The sequence below is a fragment of the Anoplopoma fimbria genome, chromosome 8 (assembly GCF_027596085.1).
Source record: "Anoplopoma fimbria isolate UVic2021 breed Golden Eagle Sablefish chromosome 8, Afim_UVic_2022, whole genome shotgun sequence".
Lineage (NCBI taxonomy): Eukaryota > Metazoa > Chordata > Actinopteri > Perciformes > Anoplopomatidae > Anoplopoma > Anoplopoma fimbria.
Genome location: NC_072456.1, coordinates 22879712 through 22897807, shown reverse-complemented (window position 1 = coordinate 22897807; position 18096 = coordinate 22879712). Strand labels below are relative to the sequence as shown.

The window sequence follows — 18096 nt, the reverse complement described above, 5'->3', positions numbered from 1 at the left end:
TTTTTCTTTATTTTTCTTTTTTTTATTATATATATTATATATATTATATATTTACCTTACTCTTATTGCTATTCTATTCTGCACTGGTGTCAGTATAACTTGCACGTAATACTTATATTTTTATCCTATTGTTTTTTTCTTATTCTTCTATTATAATCTTTGAACAAACTCTGGCTAATAATTCCCTTTGGGATTAGTAAACGTTGTATCTTATCTTATCTTATCTTAAAGTTAATTGATAATGGGTGCATGAGGGACCAATAAAGGACTTAGATAAAACTAGTCAAGTAAGGATTGGAAACAATTTGTAGTGGAAAGTTGGACTCCACAAGGTCCATTTAGCTTTTAATGATGATTAATTACGTTGTTTTTTTTCTTCTCAAGATGACAGTGATGATGGGCCACTTTGGGAAAGGGGAAGGTGTGTTTTGCACATTAACGGAGCGATTCAGGAAGAAAGTACAGTACCAGTCAAAAGTTTGGACACACCTTCTCATTCAATGGTTTTTCTTTATTCATTTTTTTTTCTTTTCTACATTGTAGATTAATATTGAAGACATCCAAACTATGAAGGAACACATAAGGAATTATGTGGTAAACAAACAAATGCTCAACAAACCAGAATATGTTTTATATTTTAGATTCTTCAAAGTAGTTGAATGAGAAGGTGTGTCCAAACTTTTCACTGGTACTGTATGTATATGTGTGTGTACATATAAGTATATATATAGACCAGATTCTTACACTGTCTTGAACATTATGGAGATTTTTTTTTATTTCTAGGTCTGTAAATGAATGTGAACTCTTGGCTCCAGCATGAAATGATGACATTAATACTATAGTAAATATATACATTAATACTATAGTAAATATATACATTAATACTATAGTAAATATATACATGAATACTATAGTAAATATATACATTACTATACATTATAGTAAATATATATTTATACTATAGTAAATATATATTAATACTATAGTAAATATATACATTAATACTATAGTGGAAGAGAAGAAAAGAAGAGTTCAGCTACAACAGAATAAGACTTGTTCATTCTTAATTAAATGACACACTTTGGATAACAGGAAATAATTGAAATTGGTTTATATGAGCTGTCAGTCAAGTAGCTATAGTACCGCCCACATGCAGTCAAAAAGTTCACTAAACCTCTTATCGGAAACAACACTCCCACTTTGCACATGAGGAGATACACACAGCAGCGATTACATGAATGCCTCTTTAGTGTCCTCATAGCTGTGCAAGTGGAACTGATCGGGCTCGATCCTGACACTTGGTGCTAAAAAAATAAATTAAAAAAACAAACTACCAACAAGTTCACAAAATGGGAACCTTCACTAAAGTCGTCCTCACTGCTACGCTGGTTGTTTTCCTCGCTGTCAGGTGGACCGCGCCGCGTTTCGACGCAGGTAAGAGAGACGCATGATCAAAGTGGACTTATCTTAAGTTCCTACTTATCTTAAGTTGGTGTTATGTCTCTGTCGTAAAAAAAACACTTATTTATGAGGTTTTCTGTCATTTGATTCTTGTTCTGCACTGCTGCTGCTGTTATATAAGCGTTGAAGTCAATGCACTGAAATGCTTTTAGAAGTATTTTTACTCCAATGAACAAGTCTTACATGCTTGATTATTGTAACCGTCACTGAGGTATACTTTTATTTATCCTGTATTTATTTGCTTATTACTTACTTATTAACTTTACTGTCTTTTTGCCTCCCTTTGTTTAGTTTTATTTTATTTTTCAAAGCACTTTTTTGTTAAGAAAAGTGCCATATTAGGGTGTTATTGTTATTATTGTTATTATGCAATACACATAATACACTAACACATGCACATAAAATATGAAGCCCTGTTATTGGACAACATTCAAGAAGATTAAAGGCCAAGTCACCTTTATTGTCACCAATAGTTATAAAGGATAGATTTTCTTAGTCGTTTCTTTGAATGACCGCTGAAGAATGGAATTAATGAATGTTCATTTTCCAGCAAATCCACACAGAAATATATATTTTTGTATAAGGGAACTGTCTTTGTTGTATTGACAGTGGAGATATACGCTGTCATAGAAAAGGTTTATTGTGAACAATATTATGTCGATAGTGTCAGCAAACCTCTTTGGGAAATGTTTTTGTGAGAGTTCAAATATGAGTGAATATTATAGTTATTACAGCAAACCTACAGCAAATCTATCCTTTATAACTACTGGTGACGATAAAGGTGACTTTGCCTTAATCTTCTTGAATAATGTACAATAACAGTGACTCAGATAAATATTCACATCTACGGGCAATTTAGAGTTAAAAATCAACCTCACCTGCATGTCTTTAGACAGGCAATCCCTACACAAAAGGTCTGACAAGAAGGTTCAAATCCGGAGTCTTCTTATTATGAGGCGACTACACCACCATACCACACCCTTTTAACATTAACGAGCTGATTTACGAGATTTAGCAGAGTTGCTATGTGCTTTTCTTTTAAAAGACACTATTTAAGTTGTGTCTTTCGTCTGCCAATGTACTTCCCTCTTTCCAGAACCCTTTGGATGCATCTTTCTAATGCAACATTAATGCCTCTATTTAATGCAAAATCATCCACAACACAATACATTTCTTGTATTTTTACGTTTAATTCTCCTCCACCATTTCTTTATTGTTGAACATGAAAGTATTCTTTTGGGTGGAGAACTACTGGAATCCATATGCAGCTTAAAGGACATGAATCTGTTGTACGTAACTCAAGGTTATCTGATAAGCAGCAATAAAGACGTTTATAAAACCATTTTACAGGCCATTTTACAAAATCATGATGACGAAATCATATCTAATCACTAGCTATATATTATTACATTACATTACATTTACATTACATGTAATGTAAATGTAATGTAATATTGAATTGATAAAGCTGGAATGTGCCACATGACCAAGATGTAGACTGCAGCGTTGCATCACGTCTGACTTGTCTCCACATAACGGGACCGTGCAGCCTCAACTTCACGGTGCGATCTTGGCTGTGGACCGTGCAATCTCATCATGTCACAGCGATGGGATGCTCACTGTTCTGCATTGCTTGAAATACCTGCGCACAACGAGGAGGAAAGTTTAAAGCTCCCCTGGGGGAAATCTAGAAAAAAAAGAAGCACAAACTGAGCGAGTAATTGGTGATAATCTGACACGCTTTCCGCTTGTGATCGAGGGGAGGACGCAGCATTTATCTATGCTGTGAGGAAGCAGTGTACGGTCCAGTGTCCGCAAGTGATACATTTAAATAGCTTGAGTCAATGGGGTTGTGTGTTTTTCAACAATTGCGACATTATGTCAAACTTACTTCCACGGCCGATACTACAGATTTATGAATTATGATTAGTTTAGATTACTGGCCATTTGCACGAGCACTTAACAGTACAGGTTCAGTCTAGAGTCAGCTTTATGCATCCACAGACGTACAGAGGTGCATTATTCTGGAAGTTCAACAAACTCTTCCTCTCTTCTTAAAATAGAAAGTGCAATATTAGCTTAATAAATAAGCAAAGGGACTATTTTAGTGCTCCGTAGAGGGACGGTTGTGTATATATCTCCCAGCTCAGTGCCAGAGTCCAATGAACATCGAGTCACCTTTCAACTGAACTTACTGGTCTGAGACTTTGAACACGTTTGTTGCTGCTGTTTACATTCATCCTGATCCAAATTTTTAAAAAATGCTCCAAAGGAATGCATTACCGTTTTTGTTTTGTCATGTTTTTCTCGTGTAGCATATATTGAAATGTCTACAACTACATATGTTGTGCAACCCCGTGTTGCAGAATGACAATAAATGATCCTTGGATCTTTATGTTCTTGTGCTAAATGATTTAAGATAGTTTGGGGATCGTGAGTTTACAGATTTCTGATGTCCGATAACAGTTGAATGTCATCAAAACACTTTCAAAACTCGATATCATTTTTCAAAAATGACTGTATACAAATGGATGTTTACCACGTTTATATCACATACCAGTTGGCACAAATACCTCCCAGGCAAAATACATGTAACAGTGGCACTAAAATTTGAATGTTTATTCATTTCAATCAACGCAACTGTGGTCACAGCACACACATCTTTGTTTCACGTGTTTCATTTGTCTTTCAGAGTCTCTCAGAGGTGCCAGGGTGTTGGTGACTGGGGCCAGTACGGGTATTGGTGAACAAATGGCATATCACTACGCCCGCTTTGGGGCCCAGATAGTAATTACAGCAAGGAGGGAGAAAGTGTTACAGCAGGTCAGTGAACTTAACATTTATCAAACAACAAGTGCTGATAGTTATGTTCTGTGTCCATCATATCACGTACAGTGTATTTGTTATAATAACACACAATCTTAATTTGGATGAAGTTCCTGCATTAAGACACAATCCTTTTCTTTATACTCTTTTTCTGCAACTGCACTGGATCCTTTCCGTCTCATCACTGCTTATAGGTGGCAGAGAAATGCCTGAGTTTGGGAGCCCAGAAGGCTCTCTACATAGCAGCAGACATGGCCAGCGAGTCCGACCCCGACAAAGCTGTAGATTTTGCTCTGGAAAACCTCGGAGGGTTGGATTACCTCGTTCTCAACCACATCGGCCCAAGCCCCTTCAGCATGTGGGACGGAGATGTGGAGCACACCAGGTGGCTGATGAAGGTAGTTGCACTGCGTTTTGATGGTCTGTCAGCAACATAAAACCAGGGGGAAATGCATTAATCTCTTTGTGTGTGCTTTCCAAAAGGTCAACTTCTTCAGCTATGTTCAGATGGCCTGGAGAGCTTTGGCTTCCCTTGAGCAAAGTAAAGGATCACTGTTGATTGTTTCATCGCTTTTAGGTAAGTTTGCCACATCATATTTATACATGGCGATGAAATCAATCTGATATACATACAAGTATGCATACAGTATTATATAGTTTCACCCAGTAATAACAAATAATATTTGATTTTGGCCTTATTATATTCAGTTTCATTTTTATGTTATTGTTATTATATTAATACTCATATATTCTAAACTTCCTTTGTATAGCACTTTTTCATATCCCACGATATGAAAAATGATAATATAAAAAACTTTGTTAGACCAAACCATTTTGAAAACGTGTTGACTTTCAAGGTTCATTCTTGACCAGCAGTTCAAGATGATAAAAACAAATTCACCTCAACATCCATCTAGTAGCTGTCCTGGAGCTTTTTTTTTATCACATGAGCATCATCAGCAGTCATTATTCAAATTTCCATTTCTCTCTTAGGACTTTAAGGAATAGCTTTCTTGTAAGGGTTCCTTAAAATGCTTAGAGAAAAATGAACACACACTTTATATTATTGACTAAATACTGCTGAAGAAGATCGTGTGATATGATCAAGAGCTCCAACAATAGCTACTAAAGGGACCTTGTAGTGAGATTGTTTTGTAAAATGATGACAAATGGTAAAATTCCAATCTTTCATACTTTACATTCAATATTTTCTCGATGCGTCAATTAACCCCTTGCTATAAGGGGCAACTGCCCATCTTTCGGCGCAGGCTGAAAACTCACCTCTTCAAGAAGTACTACCCTGAGCCTTCCTCGTAGCACTTATTGCATTCCTGTTATTAGTTGCACTTATTGCACTTATTGTACTTATTGTATTCGTATTCGTTTATTGCAATTATCCTATTCGTATTAGTCTGTTGCACTTATTGTATTCGTATTAGTCTGTTGCAATTATTGTTTTCGTAGTAATTTGCTTCTGCACTATACTTTTGCTCTGGTTTATGCTTTAAGATGCTTGTTTAAGAAAGGAGATGCACTTATGACTTCTGGTGACTAGTAGTTCTCTTGAATACCTATGTTGAATACACTTCCTGTAAGTCGCTTTGGATAAAAGCGTCTGCTAAATGACTGTAATGTAATGTTATGTAATGTATAAGCCCCGCCCCCCACTGCTACTCCATTAAGCTGTTAGAGCTACGTTACAATAGCGCCCACACTGTCACTAACTGCACTCCCTGTATAATTTTTCTCCTTTTTTGGAAAAAAAAGGAGAGAAGAAGACAGAAGGTTCTATAATATGCATTTTAAGCATCTCAAACTAATTAAGCATAGAAAACTGGTTATAAAGATAAAGATAGCAGCTCAAGCCTAAAGATTACAGCGTAAAAGTCAACCAACACATCCTCTGGCGATTGAAACAGGAACCAATTAAATTAAGGAACATAACTGTTGCTGTAAATACTGGAATGTCGTTATCCACTGTTACAATCATTAAAAACCAAAAATAGCATGTGTAGACATTCAGTATACCTCCGGTAGCTAGCGTAGCATAGAAGTGCTAACTAGTTAATAATGTGCTAACATTCACTGCTAATGTTAGCTCCACAGGTTTATAACGTACGGACATAACTTTTGTAAACTTGTATCTGTAAATTAAGAAATGAAACAATTGCATTAAAGTTTGCGTAGCAGAGCCAGTTAGTTGTCTGACCCTGGGCCGACGTCACTCTATGATTGGCCAATCTGCATTTGAGGGCGGGACTTAGCAAAGGGTCAACCACAGTAAGGATTTGTGCTCTTTAGATGAGTTTATAAACATACCAAATCACTTGTAAATCCACAAGGAAAGTTTGTCCTTACATTTTGGAAGAAATTGAAATAATAATAATAATAATAATAATAATAATAATAATAATCTTTAGTTATACAGCAGACTAAATAAATAAAATAAAAAATACTGTGGAATCCAACAAAAGTTCCCTATTTATACTTATGCACATATGTGCTTATACACAAGATTAAACCTGTAAATGTCCTACATTTTAGCCAAAAAAAGGCCACCATAGATTCTTATGTTTTACATCTGACTCTAATAGTTTTTGATGCTTCACAGGTAAAATGCCTAGTCCCTTCGTGGCACCCTATACCTCAACAAAGTTTGCCTTGAATGGTTTCTTCGGAGCCCTTTACCATGAGCTGGCTATGAATAACAGCAACGTGTCCATCTCTATATGCACACTGGGGCTCATTGATACTGAATCAGCCATGGATAAAGTCAGGTCAGTCACGTCCTATTGTCTCACAGCTACATCAAAGTGATCACTGATACTTGTATATTGAAATGCTGCCACTTATTTGGCATCACGTAAACAACTGCTTTCCACAGTGGTTAAGTAATAGCAGTGTTTTTCTGTATCCTATAGGGGAGTTACAAATGTTCCAGCCTACCCCGCCACAGACGCAGCCTTGAACATCATCATTACAGGAGCCACGAGACAGCCGGAGCTCTTCTACCCCTGGTTCACCCAGATTGTGACTCTGTCCAAAGACTGGTTCCCTTCAGCAACAAACTATATCATCCAGAACTCCTACAACTACAACCCATGAAAAACATTAATCCTGTCATTGATATATAATCCTCTACTTGAATTAAGCCTTGAGATTTTAGCCCACTCAGACCCCAGTTTTTAATTTTTTAGATGGAAAATTATTTTTCTTCCTGACTGGCTGGAATTGAACCAGAGGTGCTGTGATCAGAGTATAAAGGGTTAAGCACTGGGAAACTAGAGGGAAAAACATTGTTTGATTCCTGCACCATCTTTTAGACTGGTGGAAAGAAAACACCCAAAATACACATTTAGGTGTTTATTTTACTACTTTGTCTATTTGCATCTGCAGATTTCTCCTGAATTACCGAAGTAAGCATCCGATAATGTCTCAGTTATATATTTGTACACAAATGTCTGAATGTAAGTAATCAACTTGGGAAGTTTCATGGTGATAACCTCTGGTTACATTTTTTTTTTTTACCCTTATTCACCTTTGGTGTCTTTCAAAATGTTTGGAATTCTATTATACATATCCTTAAAAGGACCTTATCTCAAAATGGTTTTTTTCTCATATTTGAAGCCAGAAATCTTCACCTCAGTGGCACTTACATATACTAAACATTCCAGAGAAGTTTGTTAATATATAATTTATAGCCTGATTTATACAGCTTTGTATCCCTGAAAACATGAAGAGAATGGCAGGTGATACAAAGACTTTTGACTCTAATATCTCAACAAAATGGAGGTTTTTGAGCCTGCCTTTAGCCAATGTTAGGTATGCAAATATGCAAATCTAAAAATGTATGCCAATTAGAACATATTTAATAAGATTATGCCTCATTTGCACATACAATTCAACAAAACTTGTTAATAAAAGTTGTAAAACCAAAAAATAAAATAAACGTAATGTAAGTTTTAACTGAGTAAGTTTCATGGAAATATTTTTAGTTAGTTAATTTTAATTTTTCCTATTCACCCGGGGTGTCTTTCCTTAAACACTAAACTACCAGAGTATGATAAGTGAGGTCCAAGAGGACAACCTTTGAAAATTCAAAATTTGATTATTATTCTTTTTTTATTTCATAGAAAAACATTCAGTCATACAGACTTATAAGAATAAAAGCAAGTACTCAATACCAAACCTGATCAAAAAGAGACATTACTGTAAGGATCGCACAGTACTCTGATTGTCCACAGGAGGGCAGTAGTGCCAAAGTAGTGAAGTCACATTACTTCATCTTTTTACAGTGAAGCCCTTTCTCTGTTAAAAAAAAGAGTCCTTAATAGCAGACTATCATGCATTTGATGGCGTTGTGGTTAATTGGTTTGAGACTTTTTTTTTTTTTATTTGGTTGAAAAAATAACCCCACTTTCCACAGATTGAATCATCTGATTTATTTTTTATTTTTTAAACCTTCATCACCATATCAATCCTCACCATGATCCCTTTCCTGTCTCCACTGTTCTCCACCCCTGGATTCCTCTCCAACTCCATTCTCTATCTCACCAAGTTCCCTCTTTTTTCAAAGTTGGCCACAGCGGGCGTCCCGGACTTCCTACAGAGCAGGACTTTCTCTTTGTGTCTTTGTTCATCATCCCCCCAAAAGCACCGCAGGCTTCCTGTGAAGCTGTTGGCTCAATCCATCCTGGTGGTCCTTTCTTCATTGTAATACACCCCAGAGGTTGTACCCTGCTGATAAAGTGTTTTCTCCACTGTATACCCACAGTGAGTTGTCATTGTCAAACAATGGCTCGCCAAAAATTGTAGTGACATTTGAAAAGTTGAGAAACAAAACAAAGTGCACTTTCTCCTGGATGACTGTGAATGACGCTCCAAGACCAAGTGTTCTTGATATCTTTAATCTGAAAGTTTGAACAGTTTTCTCACACTTTGCTTTCTGGTCTATCTATTGATATGTCTGATGGGGGAACATCTGTCTTTATCTTGACACTCTCGATGATATGAGAGGATTGTGGAGATGGTATAATCTCCCTGCAGATGCTGTGGGGAAAAAATAAAACTCCTCTCGCTTCTTTTTGGTCTCTTTCTCTGTCACACACACAAATATGGTGGGGCCTCCCGGGGAAACGAGCCGGCGTGGCCTGGGAGAACAGCCAGAAAAACACCTGCAACAGATTAGTCCTCCTAATGCCAGGTAATAAATCCTCTCACCCTTCTCTAGCATCTCCATCTCCACCAAGCATGGATCTTATAGGCTGAGGAGCATCCACCCACAACACCCGCTGCAGCACACACAAAATATAATTTGAGACACTGAAACCTCCGTGCAGCCACGGCTGTATTTATTTTGTCTTTCTCTGTTACCATCAACTGCCATGCTTGCTGCAGATGAAACTACACTTATATAATCTCTATTCTATGGTTCAGCGTGGTGGAGGTTTTCCCCAGCGTTTTACACTTGGCTCCATATCAACATCAAACATTTTCATCATGGTTGCAAACAGCCAAGGCCGAGACCAAAGCAGAGGCCCGGCCGCTTCACTGACTGCTCATAAAACCTGAAAAGGTGGCAGAATGATTGGCCAATTTGACTCTTACCTACAGAGGTTTTGTAATGGAGGCTGAATTCTGCTTTAATGTCCGTGATACAGCGTCTTATTTAATCTCTACGTCGACCGATAAAGAAAGACAATCTGTACGTGTGCTGCAGTAGTCAGCTCAAACGACATGTAAAAGAAGTCTATAACCCTCTCCCAGATAGCACACCGTATGTCCTCGGTTTTATATTTGCACACTACGTTTGCTGATGCAGCAGAAATTTCACGTTTCAGACCATAAATAGTCACCTATCCATGGCGATAGTACAGTGCACCTCCACCATCAAGCACCAATTCCAATTTATGATTCTTTCTTGTGCTGCTCCTTTGAGCACAAAGGACACTGGTCCACAAATCCAGCTTCATCCATCAGTTACTTTGAGCACTGCAGAAAGAGCGGCCTTGATGCACACACACATGCGTCGTGTCATGCATGCTGGCTGGTTTGTGTGTATTATGTGGGTGTGTGAGTGACATTTATCATCCACTGGCTTTGGAGCAGGTGACCAACTGGTGAGAATAAGTGGAAGTGAGAGAGTAAACCATGAGATGAGGTGAACACACTGATGTATTATTAGGAGACAGCATCCTGGGGAAAAAAAGATAAAATGAGCAATGGAAGTAAGTACCGAAACTACTGTACCGGTAATTTAAAAATATATATTTCAATTGTATTGGTCACTCAACTGATCGGCTTTAAGTCATTGCATTCACAAAATCCTCTTTTGGACATTAGAGTAATAGTTCAAAATTCTGTATGTTTATTTGCTTTCTCGCCGAGAGTTAGAGGAGAAATTGATACCACTCTATGTCTGTACTGTACCAGAGGCAGCAGCCGGTTAGCTTAGCTTAGCATAAAGACCAGTAACTTCCTGGAGTCTCCACTGGTTCTCTGGCCAGTGGACTGAGCTCAGAATCCGGCACAAAACCTCTCGTTAAATGGCAAAACTAACGTTCTTATACAAATAAGTATAAGTATATAGTCAAGTATAAATAAAAAGCAGTGACTGTCCAGTTTACTTTTGAAGCAAGTCCTTGGTGTAGGTTGGCAGTTTGAAAAATAGGTACTCTGTGAGTTAAAAATCCCTAAAATAATGAAATACTTACAAACTCTAATAAAGTGCATAGACAAAACGCCAGAAATGGACAAATACCTATATCGGTTTCTGTTCATGGCTTAAAGGACCACAAATGTAAATGAAATATGTAAATCTAATATGAATTCATACATTTATCCAACATCAGCTTTTTAAACTGGGATGTACAATGTACATAGAGTGCAATTTATTAGAAATATGCTCAAGTTTATTTCAAAATAATTCTCTGCAGGCCATAGTTTATTCACCCCTGGTATAAGGTGTAAAAAGAACAGGTGACTCATCAAGAGGACATGGCATGAGAGTACTGCCCATTTAAACACTTATAAGACATGACAGGGAAAAAATAGGTACTATAACTGACTCACACATATGCTGGAAAAAGACAAGAAAATGTATTAAATCACATATTGAGGTCAATAACTGGGAAAATAAAATATGTGCTCATATAGACTGATAATGGCAAAAATTTGAGTAATATGAAGCAATAAATAAATCAAGGACAAAAACAAAAATGTAAAAATAGTTTAAATAGACTACAACCTTACAATGTGAAAAAACTCATATAGTATCACCAAAATATAGTACTTGTTCAAAGACTTAGCAACACAGATAATAATATTTGGAGGAAGGTATAATGATGAATATATACAAAGACAGAAAAAAACCTCCACTCGCAGTTTGAGTGATCTCAATTTGTGATTTAATATATTTTCTTCAGTATATGTGTGAGTCAGTTAAAGTATTCATCTTGACACTGTCATCTCTTGTAAGTGTTAAAGTGGGACGTTCTCTCCTGCCATGTCACACAGGTCACATGACCTCTTGAATACCTGTCCTCATTATACCTCATGCCTTGACTTGTTGAGTTGTTGGTCATCGTTGTATAAATAAAGTACTTTTAACTCCCAATCACAGTGCCTGGTACACATTTTTCGGACTGCAAACCTACACCAAGTACTTCCTTCAAAAGTAGCAGTCACTTTTATTTATTTATACATAACTACTTGCCCTGTGTTACCTTTGAACAGAGGCAGGCTAGCTGTTTCCCTCTGTCTCCAGTCTTTGTGCTAAGCTAAGCTAAAAACTAAGCTAATCTAATTGTCTGCAGTCAAATTTTTGACATCCCAAAATGTCAAAAATGTCCTTTAAATGCTTTTACAATATACACAAGATAAATTCGGATATGTGAATTATTTTGAAGCTACAGCATGTAGTAGTACAGGAAGTGCGCTGTAGTAACTTGAAACATAATGTTGCTAAATAAAAAAATATGCATTGTTTAATACAAGTAGGCTAGTCTTTGTAGGCAAGACTTGTAGGCTACCGATATTAAAACTGCATAAATATTCTGCATATTCTCTGTAGTGTAAATTATATTTAAAAACCAATTTCCTCCATTCATTTGCTCCCCTTGTTGAAACCAGCCATTGATCTGCGTTGTTGTGTGACCCGATTCATTTTCAAAAGAATGTTAATCTCTCTGAATACTGAGCTTGTGTATGACCGCTGAAAAGTTTTCACAAAACATTGAGCTATGATAACAAAAGGAGAGAGTGAGCGAGAGAGACAGAGGGAGGGTGGGGGGGGGGGGGGGAGATGAAAACCTATGAAAGGGAGCGTCAGTGTGAATAAAAACCTGTGGGTGTGAGAGGTGGCTGAGGTGGCCCTGTGACCCCTGACCTCCTTCCCCCAGGTCCATTCAGAGCAGCACAATGGTTGACACCTGTGTCCTTTCAGTACTGGCACTATTATTATTTACATCAGTCAGTGGGAGACGGAGGCAGAGACAGAAAGAGGCCAGAGGTGCTGCGAAGCACCAGCCTCATGCCAACAACAGCCCTTCTTCCCCTCTCTCTGGCTCTAAAGACAGGTGCCCTCCCATCTCTCTCTCTCTCTCTCTTACTGTCTGCCAATCTCTTCCTTTTTAATTATTTCAGATAACGCCAAACACATCAGCGGAAGGAGAGGATCCACAAAGAGGACAGACTGGGTGTTTTTACATCCTGTACCTAATGGTCTGACAGTGTTTCTGCTCCTCTGTATCACCATTAACAAAAAAAAGGGCCTCTGTTTGGGTCGGGGGGGGGTTTAACAATTCAAAACACAAGTAACGCATTTTTTTTACTTCTAAAATAATAAGATTGCTGCTGATTTCTCTTGTGATTTGAGGTAATTTGCACACGTTTTTGTTTTTTTTGTTAAGCGCTATAGCTAACACAAACCCAAACAGTTTCAGTTTAATGATGTTCGCAGGACAACCCTTTTGTTCTGCCTCTTGTCATTTATCCTTCTCTTGCTGATCAGGCTTGTGGGGAGAGTCACAGGGAGCATGGGTGGCAGGCTGGGGGTTACATGAATTCTTCTTCTTTTTTTTTTTTCATTGGGGGAGAGAAAAAGCCCAATTAACAAAGGATAAGAAGTGAACCGTAAACACCCTCAACAAGGCCCAACAAACCTACAAGAACAAGAGCTCTCTCTCTCGCTCTCTCTCTCTCTCTCTCTCTCACTCGACCCCCTCTGCTGACCACTCCTCCCTCCCTCCTCCTCCCCCCCTCTTGCTCACTCACTCTCTCTTCCTCTCCCCTCACAAAAGGAAGGCTCAGAGCTTACAAAGTGCCAATTAACACTGAATGTTTGCCCCTCGCACCTCCCTCTCTGAACTGCTGACAGCTCTGGTGTTTGGGTTAATACCAAAGGCCTGCAAAGAATTATAATTCTCCTCCTTGCCCCATCCCCCTTTCTCTCCCTCTCCTATCCTTTTATTTTGTTTCCAATGGGGTGGTTTTACAGTTCAATGCACAGTCAAAGGGTGATATAAAATGACTTTCCAAAGAATTTCATTTGGGGAGAAGAGGGGCTGTGTTGCATCGCGGCAGCCAGGGGCAGGACCAGGGATGGATGGGTGGGGGTGGGGGGGGGGGGGTGGGGGGGGGGGGGGGGGCGAAGAGAGAGAAAGAGAGATAGCCATAAATTAAAGACAGTGAAAAGATTTGTATTCAAAATATTTGTATCATGTGGCGATCCTCCTTTTTTACATGCAAAAGAAATATTCTTATTTACTCAAATTCCTGTCACTTAAAAAATACATTAATATGTGTTCTCCCTTTTAGGCTTTGTTTGCCATTTCTCCCTCTATCATCAGTGCATTGTATGCAAAAAAAAAATGTAAACATGACCCTAGTTTACACACACAGTGTATCCACACACACACACACACACACACACACACACACACACACACACACACACACACACACACACACACCACACACACACACACACACACACACACACACACACACACACACACACACACACTTTCTCACCAATTGGAACTGTAGGTCCCACTTGAGATGAAGATAGCAGCGTGGGCCATTTATCACAGGCGAGGCTGATGGCTGTGCTATGCTTGTATTTCTCCCCTGTGAACTCCAATAAATCACCCCTTTAAATAAAAGAGCGGCCAATGAGGAGAGGTGAGAGGGTTAAATTCTGGGAGAAACAGAGACCACTTGGCTCTTTAAGGCAGCTTCTGCCAGCACTCAATTCCCTGCCCGACCTGGTTCTGCCTCTTCAATTTATGACCTCTTGGGACCAGGTTTTCTCCGCTCTCTCTTTACTTTGGGGTGAGATGCCCAGTTGAAATGGGTAAGTGGCGAATTGGATCCTCTTAGATCACAGTATAGTTTGAAAACAACACACTAAATAACGTGCGCGTAAAGGGAAACTACGCCGATTTTATACATCAAAATGTATTTACAGATCTTGGAGAGTACTACTGCATATATGTGAAAAACAATGAATGAAACCTTTTATGGCCCCAGAGGATGCTGTACGAAATCTGATGAACGGACTCAGCATGAGTTGGGGCTGAAGACTATATGTTTTTAAAAAAATCTATTGGTGTAGAATTAGAAGGAAATTAATTTACAAGACCTCTGCAGCCAGCTCCTAATCTCTGCCTGAAGCTATATAGAGGCTAATCTCCTTCTCAAATGTTGGCAGTCAAGTTGCATTTTGGGTAACATAGCCGCCAGGTTTTGACAAGGAAGAAGAATGCATGGAATAAAAAAGATGATTTCTCTGCATCACTTTGATCCTTTTTGAAAAAGTGCCTATCATAGACAATGTTGTAGAAGTGCTATAAAACAACATATCTATGTGTAGCCCCTTGGCATTGGATGCCACTCAAGACATAATTGCTTCACGGGTTGTTGTAGCTTTAATTTTATTGTTGACCACATTTGCCACAGGTCATTTTAACAGAGTGTGTAAGCAAATGTGCTCTTCGCTTGTCAGTTTGTGGCTGTTTTTTTTAAAGCAAAATGACAAATAAGGCAATGGGCTTTGACTGCAGACACAAAACATAAAATAAGACCTGTTGAATACATATTTAACAACCATAATCCCACAACAATACAATGTAAGATCATCAAGTTTCACCAAACCCACGTGGAACTTCATACACTGTCTCCTACCTTCAAACAGAGTTAAAAATGAATGTAACCTGTACCATTTCTTTAGTACCAAAGTACAACAGCACGATGTTCACGCTAACATTAGTCTACTATGCTAATTAGACCACAATGGACGACAACTTCAAGTACACAAATTAAAGTAATGTCAGTCTCTAGATCAAACCATACTGTTAAAATATCCAGAGGTAACGTCCTTTACGGCGTTTGTACAAGAATATTTTACAAGATATGTCAGTATTTAACTACTAATACTACGACTTTACACAAGAGAGTAACAGCCCTGTCCACTCAAATCACCAGCATTGTTTTGCACTTAAACAGGAAGAAAGACCATGATGCATTTGGCGTAGTTACAATAACAATAACAGCTTTCAACCAAGGTTAGACTGCGACGGCCCACTTACAATCTGCTTCTCATTTTGCGTCAAATTAAACAATGTTACACTCAAAAGGACCCAACAAAGAACACATGCATTAACATTTAAACAACTTTGAGAACTATAACAAACCTAAGTGAAAACATTTCATTTGCATAGATATACCAAAATTATTACATATGTAGGTTAATATATGAATGCTGTAAATAGCACTTAATAATACTCCTACTTTGGGTGTAAAAACAAGTCTTTCTAACCTTTGAAAGAAGACATAACACATTCCTCCTTTTACAAACGAAAAGTTGTATTCATAAGCCAAAAAATCAACAATTGTTCTATTTAATACACTAAGTGGTTTTAATGCTACAGCATTTCCAGTTCTGGTAAGACTGTTAGCTTATGGCGACTAATGTTAGCAAACTTAAGCAAGATATTGTTGATTTTTTCTTTTGCAATATAATATATAATATATTTCATTAAGTATCACTAGTATCCAAAGAGGCAGCTGTTAAGCAAGAATGACATATCTTTGCTCTAATTTTTATCCTACTTTATTATTTTCCAGAAGATGAAGAGCTTTACAGTAAAACCCTTCCTGATAGGATGTCATCTGTTGGGGCTATAAAATAGGGAGTGTAGTACTGGTGGTGTGGAACCAAGCAAGACTTTTTTGATCCACATTAAAGTAAGGGGAGTTGAGCGGAGAGCTGACATGACCTGACATGGTTCATGGTCCCACCAGCGAGGGCAGGCTGGGTCTCTAACTCAACCCTGGGACCTCGGGGTCAAAACGCTCTGCAGCCTCTCTGGGATGAAGGCGACTGGCGAGACATGTGACTCTGGCCTCTGCTTTAAATCCTGAACTCTGGGATTTACCTAAGATAAGGGGAGTGCAAAATGAAAACTTATAGCTGGAGGCGTTGGAAGGAGAATTCACGTGGGAGTGGAAAAAAACTGTATGCATGTGCAAGGAATCCGATTTCAACATTTCCAGACATGTGATCGAGCTACAGTATATCATTTTTATCGGAAGATTTATATGGAAACAGGTGCTCCTCCCCTGGCTAAGCTGCCGGGCAGCAAAGGAGCACTCAGTCTCCTCTCTGTAACATCTGATTCACATGAGCTATAATTCCTTGCTTGCCAAACGACGGATCCATAGGTCAGTGATGTGGCTGTGTCAAATGAGGGTCGTGAGAAAAGCAGAACGGAGCACGTGCCTAGAGTTAGATGAATGTCAAAATTCGTTCCACTCCTTTCCTAAAGAACGGACACATGTGAGAGGAGTCACTTTGGCCTGAGTGCAATTACAGGTCTCTCTCTCTCTCTCTCTCTCTCTCACTGTGAAACAGGATTTCCTCTTTCCGTTCTTTAACATTCTTCTCTTTTTTCCCCTCAATCATGCATCCTTTATTCCGATCAAACCCCAAAAAGGAATTCCCCTCGATGGGACCGTGATGTGAGCGTTGTGTGCATGTCTGGAGTCTGCGTGACCCCATCGGAGCTGAGCGGACCGGCCGCGGGGGCCCGAAAAGCCCTGTGGGACCCAAATCTGGCTCAAGACCCAGGACCCGTCCTGCTCCACGCTGGAGCTCGGGCTGTAACTCTCCCTCTGTCTGTGGTTTGTGATGGTGTGGAGGTTAGGGGTGAACTGCAGGTCAGCCATGGAAAAAAAAGCTTGCTTTATTGTCTGTCTCAGAGAATGGAGGACAGAGGGAAGAGAGGGGGGAGTGAGAGAGAAAGGGAGGGATGGTAGGAGGTGAGGGAGGTTGGTGGTTGGGCAAGAGGGGACAAGACCATGAAGGACGAGGAATGTATCAAACACCGGATAGAAGAAGAGGTTTTAACATGTAGGTAGATGAAGGAAGAATAATCCTAAAGTCTGAACATAGAGAGGTGGTCCACACATCAGTCTCCCCCATCTGTGATGTATTTAACTTTTCCAAATGTCTGCCTGAGGACAGTTTCCCCTCAGCAGAATGGCTGTAAACACATGGCTATCTTTAAGGCAGAGCCAATACCCTTGAGTATTTGTATCAAACTGTAGATCAAAAGCAACTCTTGCAGTATGTATGTGCTCTACGCTATGAGTAAAGGGCTTATGGAAGTTTTATTGAATGCAGTTGACGCACAGAATTAGCACTGGTAGGAGCAGTCACACCAAATGGAGAAGAATATGAACTTATTAGACATTTGAGCTGATTTGCAAAGTTCTCTAGGTTATCAAATGAGTTGATTTCTACCAGAT

At 38.8% G+C, this 18096-nt stretch overlaps 1 protein-coding gene across 1 annotated transcript; it reads left to right on the top strand.

Annotated features, from left to right (window-relative positions):
• Positions 1-1204: 1204 nt before the first annotated feature.
• hsd11b1la (hydroxysteroid (11-beta) dehydrogenase 1-like a) lies at positions 1205-8412 on the top strand. The gene is made up of 6 exons (XM_054602716.1): positions 1205-1434; positions 4154-4284; positions 4482-4685; positions 4771-4864; positions 6899-7064; positions 7209-8412. The coding sequence occupies exons 1-6, from the start codon at positions 1350-1352 to the stop codon at positions 7390-7392; spliced, it is 864 nt and encodes a 287-aa protein (XP_054458691.1). The 5' UTR covers positions 1205-1349; the 3' UTR covers positions 7393-8412.
• The last annotated feature ends 9684 nt before the right edge of the window (positions 8413-18096 follow it).

What these genes read in the sequence shown, in the direction of transcription:
- hsd11b1la (XM_054602716.1), top strand. Translation starts at nt 1,350, where the DNA reads ATGGGAACCTTCACTAAAGTCGTCCTCACTGCTACGCTGGTTGTTTTC. An exon ending in GGGAGAAAGTGTTACAGCAG is followed by an intron (nt 4,285 to 4,481) that starts GTCAGTGAACTT and finishes CACTGCTTATAG; the next exon opens with GTGGCAGAGAAATGCCTGAG. An exon ending in ACACCAGGTGGCTGATGAAG is followed by an intron (nt 4,686 to 4,770) that starts GTAGTTGCACTG and finishes GCTTTCCAAAAG; the next exon opens with GTCAACTTCTTCAGCTATGT.